This window comes from Eumetopias jubatus, unplaced genomic scaffold (assembly GCF_037043125.1).
Source record: "Eumetopias jubatus isolate StellerSeaLion01/CBP00866 unplaced genomic scaffold, mEumJub1_p1.0 scaffold_9, whole genome shotgun sequence".
NCBI classification, from domain to species: domain Eukaryota; kingdom Metazoa; phylum Chordata; class Mammalia; order Carnivora; family Otariidae; genus Eumetopias; species Eumetopias jubatus.
The window spans coordinates 35,265,756-35,282,803 of record NW_028274815.1 but is presented as its reverse complement, the minus strand read 5'-3'; the positions used below and the strand labels follow the sequence as shown (position 1 = coordinate 35,282,803).

General features: G+C 39.5%; 1 protein-coding gene across 5 annotated transcripts in view; it reads right to left on the bottom strand.

The window, feature by feature from the left end:
- Positions 1-17,048, bottom strand: part of MTA3 (metastasis associated 1 family member 3) — a 168,791-nt gene that overhangs the window by 92,828 nt on the left and 58,915 nt on the right. For all 5 annotated transcript variants that reach the window (XM_088026410.1, XM_028117265.2, XM_088026407.1 and 2 more), the window contains exon 4: positions 15,866-15,992. In XM_088026410.1, coding sequence (XP_087882536.1) covers positions 15,866-15,992 — 127 coding nt within the window. The remainder of the gene's footprint in view (positions 1-15,865; positions 15,993-17,048) is intronic.

Below are 17,048 nucleotides of genomic sequence, written 5' to 3'. Positions count from 1 at the left end.
AAAACTGCCTTTATTAGAATCTTTAGATTCCAAATTAAGTTCCTTTAACATTAATAGCTAAGCTGAAGAGTCTGCCAATTTAAGTGGAGTGCTATGTTAGCATCACTACCTATTTTTCAATAAACATTAAGTCTTTTAAAAACTTTTCTCAGGTCGCCTGGCTGGCTCAGTCAGTAAAGCATGCGGGGTTGTGAGTTCAAACCCCACATTGGGCATAGAGCTTACTTAGCATCTTTTGTTGTTGTTTTCCCTGAAGATGACAAAAAAGGCCTCAATAGACCTAAATTTACAAATTACAAATCCCTAAGGGGTAAAACAACCCAAAAAACAAAAAAACAAATCACAAATCCTTTTTCACTTGAATCTCACTGCTTTGACCAACACAGAAACATGAATAAATACAAAATCCAGAAAACATAATTAGGACATTTTCACCTATTTTACTTGGTATAATTTATTTTGTACATCTCCTCTCACAATCACATGTGTGAAGTGACACATGAACAAGTTTATTCTTTGCAGGATTAGTTTTAACAGCAAAAGGCTAAAATGAGCCAAGTATTTATCAATTACGATTAAATAAATTAAGACATATAAAACAGCTAAAGAAGGAAGCAGATCTTTACTATCAGATATGGAATTATGACCAAAATAATTTTATTTAAAAAGCACAATGTAAAGAGTAAGATGGAGTCACTCATGTCAGGCAGTGACTCATGTCAAGTAATGACGTAAGCAGCCAAGGGCATTACAGCTAAGACCAGATATCACCAAAACCAGCATGGGCTGATGGCATCCAAAACTGATAACCAGCAAAGCCAAGAGAGCCGGGAAGAACTGAGAGCTGATAATCAGTACAACTAGAAGAGGCCTGCAAAGGCCCAAGACTGACTATACTCCTTTAAAAAGGAAGGACTTTTGCAGCAAACAGACTCTCCAGATATTAATGCTTCCATGTCTGACCGCATTAAAAAGGCCACTGCCCCTGAAAGCTCTGCCCAATTGATCCCTGACCACTACACAGATCCTCCACTGGTTGAACATAATAAGCAGTAAGCACCAAGAGCTGACCTGGATGGGACCAAGGCCTCATCTCAACTGCGCGCTCACAGACTGGCTTGGCGTTTGGTTCGCTAACTTCTGACCCCTTACTGTATCTTGTCTGCTGTATGACCTTGTACTGTGCTTTGCTTTATGTGCCCTGTATGAAGGCAAGCTGAATGCAGAGTGAAATGTCGCTGAGTCTGGAATGCCAAACGTGCTTTACAAGTATGTTAACCTTGCTCTGACTAAATAAGGCTTACTGTGGAAAGACACAACTCATGTAAGTGCCTTTATAGTGTGTTCACAACGTACAACCTAATAGTGTTGTAATTTACTACATGACTTACTACAAACACAAACATACACACCTCATTGCGTCTATGTGCATGAAATGTTTCTGGAAGTATACATAAGATTCTAGAAACAGTGATGGGCTGGGGGACTGTATAAGGAGTGAGAAATTTTACTGTGTACCCCATATTTTGATTTTGAACCCCATATTTTGATTTGGAGCCATGTCAATATATTACATATCCTCCCCAAATGTTTACATTTTTTTATTTTATTTTTTTCATCATGATCAAGTATGTGCTATAATCCCCTCACCTATTTCACCCATCCCCCACCCCACCCCACTCTGGTAACTATCAGTTTGTTCTCCATATAAAGAGTCTATTTCTTGGTTTGTCTTTTTTTCCTTTGCTCTTTTGTTTTGTTTCTTAAATTCCACATGAGTGAGATCATATGGTATTTGTCCTTCTCTGACTTATTTCATTTAGCATGATATTCTCCAGCTCCATGGTGTTGCAAATGACAAGATTTCATCGAGTAATATTCCTGTGCATGCGTGTGTGTGCGCGTGTATGTATACATGCATATCACATCTTCTTTATCCATTCATCTATCTTGGGCTGCTTCCATAGTTTGGCTATTGTGAATAATGCTGCAATAAACATAGGGGTACATGTATCCCTTTGAATTAGTGTTTTTCTATTTTTTAGGTAAATACCCAGTAGTGAGATTACTGGACCACAGGGTAATTCTCTTTTTAATTGTTTGAGGAACCTCCATACTGTTTTCCAAAGTGGCTGCACCAGGCACATTCCCACCAGCACTGCAAGAGGGTTCTTTTCCCTTATTTTTTGAGAGAAGGGGTTTTTTGTTGTTGTTTGTTTTTTGTTTTTTAAGATTTTATTTATTTATCAGAGAGAGAAGAGCACACAAGCAAGGGGGGAGGCAGAGGCAGGGGGAGAAGCAGGCTGCCCACCAAGCAAGGAGCCCAACACGGAACTCAATCCCAGGACCCTGGAATCACGACCTGAGCCGAAGGCAGACACCTAGCCAACTGAGCTGCCCAGGTGTCCCAAGAGGGTTCCTTTTTTATTCACATCCTCACCAACCCTTGTTTCTTCAGTTTTTAATTTTAGCCACTCTGACAGGTACAGTTTCAATTTGCATTTCTCTGCTGATAACTGATGTTGAACATCTTTTCTTTTTTTTTTAAGATTTTATTTATTTGTGAGAGAGAGAGCACGCGCACAAGCAGGGGGAGTGGCAGGCAGAGGGAGAAGCCACCTCCCCGCTGAGCAAGGAGCCCAATGCAGGACTCGATCCCAGGACTCCAGGATCATGACCTGAGCCAAAGGCAGACACCCAGCCGACTGAGCCACCCAGGCGCCCCTGAACATCTTTTCATGTGTCTGTTGTCACCTACATGTCTTCTTTGGAGAAATGTCTGTTTATGTCTTCTACTCATTTTTAATCAGATTATCTATTTTCGGGGTGTTGAGCTGTAAAAGTTCTTCATATATTTTGGATATTAATCCTTTATTGGATATGTCATGTATAAATATCTTCTCCCATTCAGCAGGCTGCCTTTTAGTTTTGTTGATTTTTTCCTTCACTGTGCAAAAATCTTTTTTGATTTATTCCTAAATAGTTTATTTTTGCTTTTATTACCCTTGCCTCAGGAGACACATCTAGGAAAACTGTGCTACGACTGATGTCAGAGAAATTACTGCCTGTGCTCTCTTCAAGGATTTTTATGGTTTCTGGTCTCACATTTAGGTCTTTAATCCATTTTGATTTTATTTTTTTGTATCTGGCAAAAGAACATGGTCCAGTTTTGTTCTTTTGCACGTAGCTAGCGGTCCAGTTTTCCCAATACCATTTGTTGAAGAGACTTTTTCCCACTGCATATTTATTCTTCCTTTGTCGAAGATTAATCGACCATGTAATTAGGGGTTTATTTCTGGGTTTTCTAGTCTGTTCCACTGATCTATGTGTCTACTTTTATGCCAGTACCATACTGTTTTAAGTACTACTGCTTTGTAATATAACTTGAAGTCTGGAATTGTGATACTTCCAGTTTTGTTTTTCTTTTTCAAGGTTGTTTTGGCTATTTGAGGTCTTTTGGTGGTTCCATACAAATTTGAGGATGTTCGTTCTTGTTCTGTGAAAAATACTGTTGGTATTTTGATAGGGACTGCATTATATCTGTAGATTATTCTGGGCAGTATAGACACTTTAACAATGTTTGTCCTTCCAACCAAATGTTTTATATTTTTAAAAGGAGGGGGGCAGATCAGTTTTCTGTGATCTAGACAACAAAAAAAATTTGCTATATTATCCACTGCTTTTGGATACCAATTTACTTCAAGCCATATATGGATATACTATCCCCAACCATGCCAATTCATAAACTCACTGTGGCAATCTATTCCCATCAACTCTCATCTACTAACTATAGCTTTGCAGTCTCTGGGGCAGTTTTTATTTAAAAAAACAACTCTGCTTATAGATACACATTTTCTGTTCATTCATTAGTTTCTGATATGTATGACCACCTAAACAAAAATTTTACCTTCAAATATTATTTGCTCTAGGTAAAACATGAATCAAAAATTTTTTCAAATTCCAACTTTTGAAAATGGATGGAAATGTTTTTTCAATGGTGAATAAACTTACCAGAGTCACAATGCATTTCCCAAACAGTCTGATAACTCTACTTGACAAAGACACAAAGAGACGAGTCCCAATACTGTAAACTGTATTTTTTAGTGACCTAATTGAGAGAAGTTTAACAGCATTCTAATGAGGGGAGGAGGGTGGTATTTTTAGAGTCTCAACAGAATAATGAATTAAATGACAGGCAAAGCTCAAATGTTTATCTCCTCCTTTCTGAGACGCCTTTAAAATGAAAGTAAGAGAGTTAGAAATAAAAGAACCTAAAATCACTCAAAAAGAAGCCATCACCCACGATGGTTTCAAAGATTTCATGAAAATTCTGGAAGACAATGACAGATAAAAGGGACTGAGCAGTGTAAACCAAAGTTCAGGATGAGCATTTCATTTAACAGGGAAACACTAAAATTAGGAACAAGGCACAAATGCCCACCCTACACATTACTATTAAACATGGCATTGGTGGTTTTACCTAATACAACCAGACAAAGCCCAAAATATGCTTAAAAATAAAGCATATTTTTTCCTGATGCTAGGGAAGATGGAGCTGATCTACCTGGCAGAGCCGTAAAAAAATTCTAGTCTTCTTTAAGGAAAGGTCCTAGTAAAACCAACTACACATCCTAATAGGAAGCTTACCAACAAAGTCGGACCACATGAACAGAATTCCTGATTGGCTTTGCCGTTATTCCCTTAGTTTTAAAAACAGACAGGTATAAATCACCTAATACTTGAGGAAAGACTACAGCACAAAAGATGAATACAAAAAGTAAAAAACTGAATCTGGAAGAAAGAGGTGGTTTAAGCAAGAAAAGAGAACTCTGAAGACACAAATTAGAATTTTTAAAAAAGATTTGTGCAATACTGCATTCATAACAAAAATAGCCTTCATTGAGCAGTTGCCATATAATGTGTTGGTTTCGAAAAGTAGCATAGGGGCACCTGGGTGGCTTAGTCGGTTGGGTGTCTCCCTTTGGCTCAGGTCATAATCCTGGAGTATCAGGATGAAGCCCCATATTTGGCTCCTTGCTCAACAGGGAGGCTACTTCTCCCTCTCCCCTCACCCTGCTCGTGCTCTCTCTCTCAAATAAATAAAATCTTAAAAAAAAAAAAAGTACAGCATAGTGATTCAACATTCTATATGCTGTGCCATGCTCACCACAATAAGTGTAGATGACACATTTTTTTTTACTAAACAATACTATCAACACTTTTTTTAAAAAAGATTTCTTTGAGAGAGTGAGCAAGATGGAGAGAGCATGAGCAAGGGGAGGAGCAGAAACTGAGGGAGAAGCAGACTCCCCACTGAGCAGGGGGAGGGGGCAAGGGGCTCAATCCCAGGACCCTGGAATCATGACCTGAGCCAAAGGCAGACATTTAATCAATTAAGTCACCCAGATGCCCCTACCATCAACACTCTTGAACACTATACACAACAACTGTACAATATGCAACGTTTTCTGGAATAAAGAGAATATTTACAACAATTGGCCACATGCTGGGCCAGAAAACATGGCTGAACAAATCTTTAAAGACTGAAATTACATAGAGTGGACTCACTAGTCATAGTAGTAAAATTAAGCCAGAAATCAGTAACAGAAAGAACTAGAAAATCTCCCACAGGTCTGGATATTAGCCAATAAACTTAAATAATTCATGAATCAAACACTTAAAAAAAGGATCCACTGAAAAAGAATATTCAGAAGACCAAAAAAAAGAGCCTCTGAAAATCTAAAATATAGTTGGCAAAATTAAAATACCCAACGTGGTAGGAGATAAAAGTCAAAAGAGTTAGCTCAGAACCAAAACCAGAAAATATGAGAAAAGACAAGAAACAAAGACAATCCAGGAGAGCTAACATACAAGTAATATAAGTACTGGAAAGAGAAAAAAAAATTGAAAGAAATATTAGAAAAAGAACTCCTGGCTATAAAAGAAAACTGGGTTCTTCCAATTAAAATGGCCTACCAAATATCCTCACCACCGAGGCATCACTGAAATTTCAGGATACATTAAGAGAATTATATCTCTTATTTATTGGTAAGAGAATTCTAAGAAGATTTAAGAGAGGGGGGAAAAATTGGTAATAATGCAAAGTATGGAAAATCTAAGTGATATAAAACTACTATTCAACGACAATAGATATCTGAGTCCAATAGGGTAATTCCTTCAAAATTTTGATGGAAAATCATTTTCAACCAAAATTCAATACCAAACTAATTATGTATCATGTGTATAGTAATAAGTTATCTAGAAATTTCATTCCAGAATAATATAGGAAGCATCACAAAATATGTAAAAGAGAGGTTGAGTCTGATAGAGCTGAGAACTTCTGCTGTAAGGTATTACACATTAAAACATAAAACTAAAATTAAGAAATCAGTGGTGTCTGGGTGGCTCAGTCAATTAAGCCTCCGACTCTTGGTTTCAGCTCAGGTCACGATCTCAGGGTGGTGAGATCGAGCCCTGCGTCCAGCTCCACACTCAGTGCAGAGTCTGCTTGAGTTTCTCTCCCCGCCTCTGCCCCACCCCCAAAAAATAAAAATAAAACAGAAAGGAGGGATTGAGATTTATTAAAATAATAAACTGTACCATTTTGTCAAGAACATTCTTAAGTGGAACTTGTTATTTTAGTTTTTTGTTTTACTGCAAATGCACAGAGGGGAATACAGTGACAACTCTAGCACAATTTAGTGCCACTGACTTGGTTCGTGTTGAGTTTACCCACAACTGCTTTTGCAAAATCAACACAGGGAAAAGGTGAGTAGCATCTTACTGTTGTTATGAAATAGTTTTGATCTCACAAAGCCCCTGAAAAGGTCTAAGTGACACTCAGGAGTCCACAAACTATGCTCTGAAAACACTTTGCTTTCAATGTTCTTGGTCTTTTCCATTCTCATAAATTTTGGCAGCTTCCCAATTTACACACACTTACACACACACAAACCTGCTGAGCTTTTCCTTGGGACAGCACTGAATCTTTGAATCAATTTCGGAAAACTGACATACTGTCATGCATCTACTTATCCTGTATTTATTTAAGTCTAATTCCTTCAGCAATCCTTTGTAGTTTCTATGTAGTTTCTACACATCTTTCCTTCTTCTCGTACATCTTTCTTTAGATTTATTCTAGGTGTCTGATGCTTTTTGATGACACTGTAAATGTTATGTCTTTTTTGGGAGCGGGGAGAGAGAGAGAGAGAGACTCTTAAGCAGGCTCCACGCCCAGTAAGGAACCCTGCGGGGCTTGATCTCACAACCCTGAGATCATGACCTGAGCTTAAATCAAGAGCCGGAGGCTTAACCGATTGAGTCACCCAGAAGCCCAAAGGTATCTTTTTAACCCTAGTTTTCTGACTGACCCCTCTTCACACCATATACATAAAACAGACTTAAACACAAAAGGTGGGGCACCTGGCTGGCTCAGTCGGTGGAGCATGAGACTCTTGATCTCCAGGTCGTGAGTTTGAGCCCCACTTTGGGTACAGAACTTACTTTAAAAAAGGGGGGGCAGGTTAAAAAATACAAAAGGTCAGTAAAACTTCAAGAAAACATAGGAGAGTAGTACCTTCATGATCACAGGAAATCCTTGCCTATTCCAGGGCGGTGACACTTGGATTTGTTTCTGAATGAGCACTCTTTCGGAGTGACAAAGTATTCTCACTCTACTTTTATTCTGCTCCCTCACATATATCAAACTTATCAGGCATGTCTGTCAGCTTCTCAAGAATGGAATTTTTCCAGCCTTTATTTAACTGTCCTCCCCTCCTCCTGCTGTTCCATTGTTCCTTTTCCAACCACATTTCTCAAATATTTAAAAACAAACCAACCAGGGGTGCCTGGGTGGCTCAGCTGGTTAAGCGACTGCCTTCGGCTCAGGTCATGATCTTGGAGTCCTGGGATCGAGTCCCACATCGGGCTCGAGTCCCACATCGGGCTCCCTGCTCAGCGGGGAGTCTGCTTCTCCCTCTGACCCTCCCCCCTCTCATGCTCTCTTTCTCTCAAATAAATAAATAAATAAAATTTAAAAAAACAACAACAAAAAACAAACCAACCAACCAAACTAGAAAGAGCAAAGATGACACGAGTGGCGCAGAAGAACAAGCACTACTTGTGGAGAGAGGGAGGTACACACGGGTAATGCAGAGCCTCTGCCACACGAGCCCAAAAGCAACAACACACATAAGATTAGCAAAGAGAAATGCATGAACGATACGCCCAAATGTCAGGGGTGCTGAATGTAGGAACGACAAGGGTGTATGCTTGTATGTGTACCTGTTTCTGTATTTTCAACATTTCAACAATAAATTATAATTCTTTCATTATCAGAAAATAAGTTTATTTTAAAATTTTAATACGCAGGGGCGCCTGGGTGGCTCAGTCAATTAAGCGTCTGCCTTCGGCTCAGGTCATGATCCCAGGGTCCTGGGATCAAGTTCCGCATGGGGCTCCCTGCTCAGCGGGAAGCCTGCTTCTCCCTCTCCTTCTGCCCCTCCCCCTGCTTGTGCTCTCTTGCACACTCTCTCAAATAAATAAAATCTTTAAAATTTTAATATGCAATAATAATTGAGGGAACAACAAAATGGGCATAGTCATAACATACTGTGGTGGGAATATAAACTGACAATAATTCCTTTTTAAAAGATTTATTTGAAAGAGAGAGAGGGAGTGTGTGCCTGCAGGGGGGAGGAGCAGAGGGAGAGTGAGAGAGAACCTTCTGGAGGGGGAGCGGGGGAGTCCAAAGCGACTCCGCATTGAGCACAGAGCCAGACGTGGGGCTCAATCTCATGCCCTGAGATCACTACCCACACCGAAACCAAGAGTCAGACACTTGACTGACTGTGCCACCCAGGCACCTCTGAACTGACGATGATTCTTGAAAGAAACAGCATTTTGCAAGAAAAGTGTACCCTTAAATTAGAAACAGGTCTGCTATCACATGGTAACAACAGTTAATGACACTAGCTTACTGCTACTGGAGAAAGGGCAATAAAGAGGAGTTCTCAGTGGGCTTCCATCTATTCTGTCTTTGTCAGAACCAGCCATGCTGTCAGCAAGGAAAGGGTTAAAAATGAAATCAAAATGGTATTTTCCCTCTATGTCTTAGGTCCAAATCTGCAAATCTTAAAATAAACTTCTTCCCATTCTATGTCTAATGTGTTTTCATTTCAGGAAAAAAACCTGAAATATAGAAAACCATAAAGATGAAAGTTGCTTGCGGGACACCTGGGTGGCTCAACAGGTTAAGCGTATGGTCATGGTCCCAGGGTCCTGGGATAAGCCCCACAACAGGCTCTCTGCTCAGCGGGAATTTGGCATCTCCCTCTCCCTCTCCCTCTGTGCTCTCTCTCTCTCTCAAGTGAATAAATAAAATCTTAAAAAAAAAAAGAAAGAAAGAAAGGTGCTTACATTTTGATATTAAAACAAATCTGAAACCTATCAAATACCAAAGTCATATTTATATTCATGTGCAGACACATGCTTACTAATGAAAATGATCTCATTTATTCACAAAGTAAAAATTACTGGCTAAAATAAAACAATTCTTCAACAAACAAATCAGTATATATCTCTCTACAAACCTGCATCAAGAACTTCGGTTAAATAAAATCCAAAAAATGGAACTGTTAGATCAAAGGATATGCACATATTACAATCTGATGTTTCTAATTCACTAACACTTGAGTGTAGAAGAGTTATTTATTTCCTTACCCTTAATCCCCTTAATCTTGGGGATTAAGAAAAGATCTATGGTCCTCCATCCCTCAAGTAACTCCTGCTTGCTTGCTAGAAACTTCCATCTCTCCCTTTCTCATGATTGCTATATACTGTTCATAAAGTCACTTTATTCAATGACAGGGAGTATGTGCATGAAAACGATGTCCTACCTTCTGCCTAGGCCTCCAGGTCCAAGCCTGACGCTGACCCTGATAACTCACTCCCCCTGAGAGTCCTGAGTAACCTGTGATTCCAGACATCCAATCTTTAATTCTCACGAAAGGAGAGAGGCACACAATCTAAAATTTCATTTATGATCAGTAATAATTGAGAAGAGATAATTCTATTATCCGTTGATGACTTTTATTTCCTTCAAGAACAGAAAGTTAAGGGCGCCTGGGTGGCTCAGTTGGTTAAGCGACTGCCTTCGGCTCAGGTCATGATCCCAGGGTCCTGGGATCGAGTCCCACATCGGGCTCCCTGCTCAGCAGGGAGTCTGCTTCTCCCTCTGACCCTCTTCCCTCTCTTACTCTCTATCTCTCATTCTCTCTCTCTCAAATAAATAAATAAAATCTTAAAAAAAAAAAAAGAACAGAAAGTTAAATGAAAACAATGCAAGCTTCAAACTCTGACTGGCTATTTTGTGCTGTGTTCCCCGGTAGGCAGGAAAAAGAAAAATAAAGACACCAACCTTCAAGAACCTTACACTCTAAGATGATGTCTGACTAGAACCATCTAGAGAAATTATACATAAACCCCATGAGTTTTATCAGCTGCTCAAGATACTTTTTCAATTGAATTAAGAAAGCTCTTCATTTTGGAGGTGAGGAGACCATGCAGAAGCAGCACGACATGGCTGAAACCAAGGAAAGCTCCCTACTGACTGTGGTTGCAGCCCATCTTCTACAGAGCGAGAAGAGTGATTACGATGAGATGGTGATGTTCATATTCTGGAATCCTAGCCTAAACTTTGTTTAAAGGGATAAGAATGTAAGGATTTCTCTGAGGCACCCTGCCATGAAGGAACTGCTTGAACACTAAGATGCACTTATGTCTTTAAGACGTATCCTACTGCTGGGCGCCTGTGTGGCTCAGTTGGTTAAGCGACTGCCTTCGGATCAGATCATGATCCTGGAGTCCCGGGATCGAGTCCCACATGGGGCTCCCTGCTCAGCAGGGAGTCTGCTTCTCCCTCTGACCCTCTTCCCTCTCATGCTATCTCTCATTCTCTCTCTCAAATAAATAAATAAAATCTTTAAAAAAAAAAAAAGACTTATCCTACTGCTGACATCACATTCAGGTTCTGGAACAGCTTCTCTGAACTTCTTAAAACACACAGACAAGGTTAAGCAATGAAGTAGACAGGATCCTTACCAGTGATGCTCTGAATGAGGGTCGGGTCTAACAACATGGATATAATGGTTTCTCTACCACCACTCTCTCTTCATAACAAGGCAGACTTAAGAGGACAAATCATCAGGTCCAAAAGCCCTTACTGCAGGAAATATTTGAGGCCAATAATCAACAGGTACCTAAGAAAATGCTTTTAAGACACAATGAAGCATAACTTCAAAAGCTGTGATCCAGATCCCAAGGTTGGCAAACAGGAAAGGACTGGCTCTTTTTAAATGACTAAACTACCTGCACCAGAGGCTGGGAAGAAGCATTAATCATTACATGCAGAATGCTGTAATTAGCAGCTTTTAAAAAGCCAAGCTTTTTGTGTTCAAGATGTAGAAAAACTGGCATTGGACCATATACAAGACACATCCATAAACTTAGGCACCCAATCAAGTAGGTAGTTCCCAGTTGCTACTATATATCTAGCACAGTAACATCATCTTTTAGTATAATAGTACAGTTTATATGTTTAACTCAATTTTTAATTTAGTTTTGTCCATTTGACTTGAACATCTAACTGGAAAAATTATGTGAAAAAATAAAAATATCAAAGAAGCTACCCATCCAACAATGTAACTCAATAGCTTTCCTTTTATTTCTGACACTTTTTAAACACCTCCAGTCATGTACACATCATAATTCTGTCTATCTGCAGCCAGGTGGTCTGGCTTCAACTTCCCAATCTGCCATGTAAAAGTCGTGAAACTGAAAAGTTACTTAACCTTTTTGTGCTTCAGTCTCTTCTGTAAAATGGGGATAATAACAGGCCCTACTTTATAAAGTCATTGTGAGGATCAAATAAAATACATATAAAGCAACTGGAATAACATCTGTCACAAAGGTTCAACGAATGTTAGAATTTTTAAAAGCCAAGTTTGATAAACATGGTCTGTCTATGAGACTGAATACAGTATTATACATTATACAATCCATAACAGGTCTAGCATCTGACATAACAATTTTATAGTGCTTCAGAGTGTATGCAGCATATCATCTATTACTAATGACTTCAGGCACTGTGCAGGAAGCAAGCTGCCTCTCTCCTTGCCCTCCCCAAAAGTGTTCCAAAGATATTTTCATTGCTCAAGTCCTACCTAGCTCATGAACACAAAGTAAACCACTAACTATCCAGAACTGTCCTGGACCTGGTTGACTCTCTCTCTCTCTGCCGGTGGAATCAGAAGGAACAAAGAGTTGCCTCCATGCCACTTTGAAAAGCTTATAATATCCACTGAGTATTATGGCTCACAAACTACAAAGGACCTCAGGAATGCCCCAGTCAGGTTTTCTCCTGCATGCCATACGGCACTGAGGAAATTCTGGGCACTTGATAATGTCCCTGGAGAATAAAAAGCCAGTATTCACCAAATTACCCCTCTTTGCTGCCAAAGAACAATGGGGCTTCAGTAATTTTCTCCTGTTACAGCAGAAATAGATAGGGCATGACTTCAACATTAGCAAAATGTGAAGATCACTCCAGTGTGCACTTGTTTACATCAGCATGAGGGCTGGCTAGCACAGCTCTGTGCTTTGGCCAGAGACTGCCCCTAGCCCCATTCAGCTGTTGGGAATGAGAGCCACAGATGAGAAAATGTGACTCTGTACTACTCCCTCTCACTTGGAGAACAAAACAACAAAAATTAAAAGCCTCAAATGTTTATAATGCTTCATCATAATTCAAAAGAATTGCCAGTAAATTCACCAGGTAAACTCCTTAAATTTATAAGATGGGGGGGGGGCACCTGGGTGGCTCAGTTGGTTAAGCGACTGCCTTCAGATCGGGTCATGATCCTGGAGTCCCGGGATCGAGTCCCACATCGGGCTCCCTGCTCAGCAGGGAGTCTGCTTCTCCCTCTGACCCTCTTCCCTCTCGTGCTCTCTGTCTCTCATTCTCTCTCTCTCAAATAAATAAATAAAATCTTAAAAAAAAAATTTATAAGATGGGGACCTCATCTTAATTTATCAAGCACTTAGTATACGCCTTAATCTAGAATATACTCAGAAAATACGTTCAACAGTGACTGAATGAATGATCATGTATTCTATGTAATTTCTATGTTCAGCACAAGGGTGTCTTGATAATTATGTATCAATATACTATCTTAGTTCTTATGGATAATGAAAAACACATTACTAGTTTTTCCATTCCAAGCAATCTGTTAAAGGAAACATTACTTATAAACAGATTCTAAGCTATCAGGATGGTAAATTAAAAATGTACTTGCATGTTTTGGACACATTCTTTAAAACCATTTGTCAGATTCTCATTCTGGCAAGATTCTTACGACTAGCCACATTACTTCTTGAGCTTAAAATGAATCTTTGTATTCTAGCTTCTTCCAATTAAGTAATAAATGCGTATGGCTCTTCAGCATTTATTAGTTATATACAACTTTAAGAAAACTATGAAATATGTTTTCATGTTCCATCTATTTGAACAAAAATTAGCTTACTTTCCTACTTCTTGGAATACCCCCACTGGTAGATAAAATGACTGTTTCTACATTACCTGCGTGATTATTTTTTCCAGCAGCAAAGGTCCCAAGTCACACAGAATATACTATCTCTAGCCAATCTAAACATAGTGTCCCCTAAAAAACCTAATAAAGCCAAATGGCTAACAGACACATGAGAGAAAATGTTCAACATCACTCAGCATCAGACTAATACGAATCGAAATCACAATGAGATACCACCTCACACCAGTCAGAATGGCTAAAATTAACAACTCAGAAAAAGACAGATGTTGGCGAGGATGCAGAGAAAGGGGAACACTTTTGCATTGTTGGTGGGAATGCAAACTGGTGCAGCCACTTTGGAAAACAGTACAGAGGTTGCTCAAAAAGTTAAAAATAGAACTACCCTACAACCCAGCAACAGCAGTACTAGGTATTTATCCAAAGGATACAAACATAGTGATTCGAAGGGGGCACATCCACCCCATGCTTATAGCAGCAATGTCCACAATAGCCAAAGTATGGAAAGAGCCCAAGTGTCCATCAACAGATGAATGGGTAAAGATGTGGTATATACATATACAATGGAATATTACTCAGCCACCAAAAAGAACGAAATCTTTTTGGAACTAGAGGGTATCAGCTAAGTGAAATAAGTCAGTCAGAGAAAGACAATACCATATGATTTCACTCATACGTGGAATTTAAGAAACAAAACAGATGAACATAGGAGAAGGGAAGGAAAAATAAAATAAGATAAAAACAGAGAGGGAGACAAGCCATAAGAGACTCTTAACTATAGGAAACAAACTGAGGGTTGCTGGAGGGGAGGCTGGTGAGAGGTTGGGGTAACTGGGTGATGGGCATTAAGGAGGACTACTTGATGTAATGAGCATTGGGTGTTACATGCAACTGATGAATCACTAAATTCTACCAATGAAACTAATAATATACTATACGTTAACTAAATTTAATTTAAATAAAAAAATAAAAATTTAAAAATGTTTTTAAATTTAAAAAAAATTAAAAACTTAATAAAGCAATGCTATCATGTTAACTACTGAGTTCAAATTATTTCTGAAAAGATTTGGAGCACGAGGAATTCCAGTATCTTTGTCATACATTTTCTGCTTTAGAAACTCTGGATCCGTTTCTGAAAAGAGAAATATGTACAAAGTCCTGGGAGCTAGGTGGGTGGGTGGGTGGGTGTGTCTCTGTGTGTGTGTGTGTGTGTGTGTGTGTGTAATACAAGGACCAAACCACAGCTTAAGTAAGTCTCCAAACCTGTCTTAGGCCAAAAAAGACAGATTCAATACCCACACTGGGGGCTAAAGAAGAGGGGCCAATTTTTGAAATAAAATTAATATACTGTATTTCCCTTAGAAAAACAGTTTTTAAGGCAATCATGATTAGTAGAGAGGTGAATTAGGTAACGACTGTGAACAAAAGCTGAAAAACTTGCTGTAACATGAGGCAAACAACCACACAGCCCTCCCTTGCACACAGTGCCCTGCACCGATGCGGCCGCCTTCACACAGCCACGCTCACTCGCTGCCGCTATGTGAAACACGCCCCGCCGTCTCTCTGAGGTTAAGTAAATGCCAAGTACTTTCTGAAGTTTATCTGACCTTGACGGTCAGTAACTGCCTACCTTTTGAGTTCAAACATTTTGTTAGACCTCCAAAATATATATGCTTAAATGTTACCACTAGCATATCATAAAAGACCACCACCATTCCTCCACAAGCCCCAAAACTACAAACCGGGGACAGAATTTTTTCACTTTGGCTTCCCATCAATGTGCAGAGCAGATACGAGTTAAGTAATACAAAATATAAAGTTTTCATCCCAGAGTTCCTCAAAAGAAAATAAAAGGCCATATATTTTACAAGGTCAAGAATCACCTGCCTGGGAAACAGATCTTGTGTTTTAGTTCTAGGGTTCTAATGTCTGACTCTGTAACATTCTAGGAATCTGGAGAAGACCAGCATTTCCTAAAACAGTGTTTGTGGGACACTGTTCTGCAGGATGCTAACAGGTATGCACATCGATTGGGAAAATCTGGATTAGTGGTTACTTGACTGCAGTACATGTGCAAAGCTCTGATATGGTAATCATAGTATAAATCTCCAATATAAAATCCTATTATGAAGCCTTTAGTAAACTAAGTTGAGCAAGATCATGAGGCAAGTCTGGAAATCCTCAAAGAAGGCTGTTTTGTCTTTTTTCTAATCGCCACGATATTACTGAATACTTTGTATCAGCCTCTAAGATACTCTTACCTGATATGAGTTGCGGGCAGAGATTCATACTGGCGCGACAAAAAGAGCTCCCTATGTTTCAGCTGATGCTTCTGTTTATCAGTCAAGTCTGCCTCAATTGTTGTTTCCGATTCTTCCTCAATTTCTTCTACACAAATAAAATTCAAAAAATGCATTATTACAGGGCACATTATCTATCTGGACATTAAGACAGATCAACCTTTCATTCAAAATTTTCTTCAAACCAACTTTTATTATTTTATTTCAAATTTACATGTATTTAACTTGTCATTTGTGTTACAACCATAAAATGACATGAATTGGGGCCACAAACGAAGAGGAAGAACTCCAATTTTTAAAATGGCAGATGGAACATATGCATTTATCTCCTCTTCCCCCATAAAACTACAGCAAATGGCAATTAAAATGCACACACATTTCAATGACAATGGAAGTGGAACCGAGGATAGAAGAAAAACTCTCAGCCAAAAAAAAAGGTTTTAGAAGATGGAAAGAAGCAGACGCAAAAAAAAGAACAAAAGACAAACTTCGCGGAGAGAAGGAAGCGACAATCTATGCGCACGGGCGCGAGGAGAAGGCGGGCAGCGAGCGGCGGCGGCTTGGCCCCCACGGCACCCAGTGCTGTGGGAAAGAGGGTGGGCGGGAGAGGAAGACAGCGGGGGAGGCCGAAAGTCTACCTCCAGCGCTGTAACGAAATCCCTGGACACTCTATCGAAAAAAGAGAAAAATCAGAAAAAAAAATTAAAGATTAAAAAAAAGGGAGTGACTGGAGAACAAGAAACAGGGTAACACTCTCCAATTCCACAAACACAAACAAAACGCTGATGGAAGGGTCGGAAGTTGCCGCCAAGGAAATCTCCCAGAAATGTCAATACCACGACAGAGAGAGAGAGAAGTGAAAACCAAAAGCTAAAATAAATAAAATAAATAATTCATGAAGTCCAACATCCCAAGAATAAAAGTTCCAGAAAGAAACGACAGAGAAAACACATTTCTTCCTCTCTTTGGGTGGGGAGTGGGGGTGAGGCAAGACCGACCACAGCAGGACTCAAGAACTCGCCCCTACTGAGGGGGAGGGACGTCCAGACTGAATTTCTGGCATACTCAATTTTTTTCTAAAGTGCTAACATGAGATCACAAAAGTTTACAGAAAGAAAAATTAGGTCACATGCAAAGAAACTGG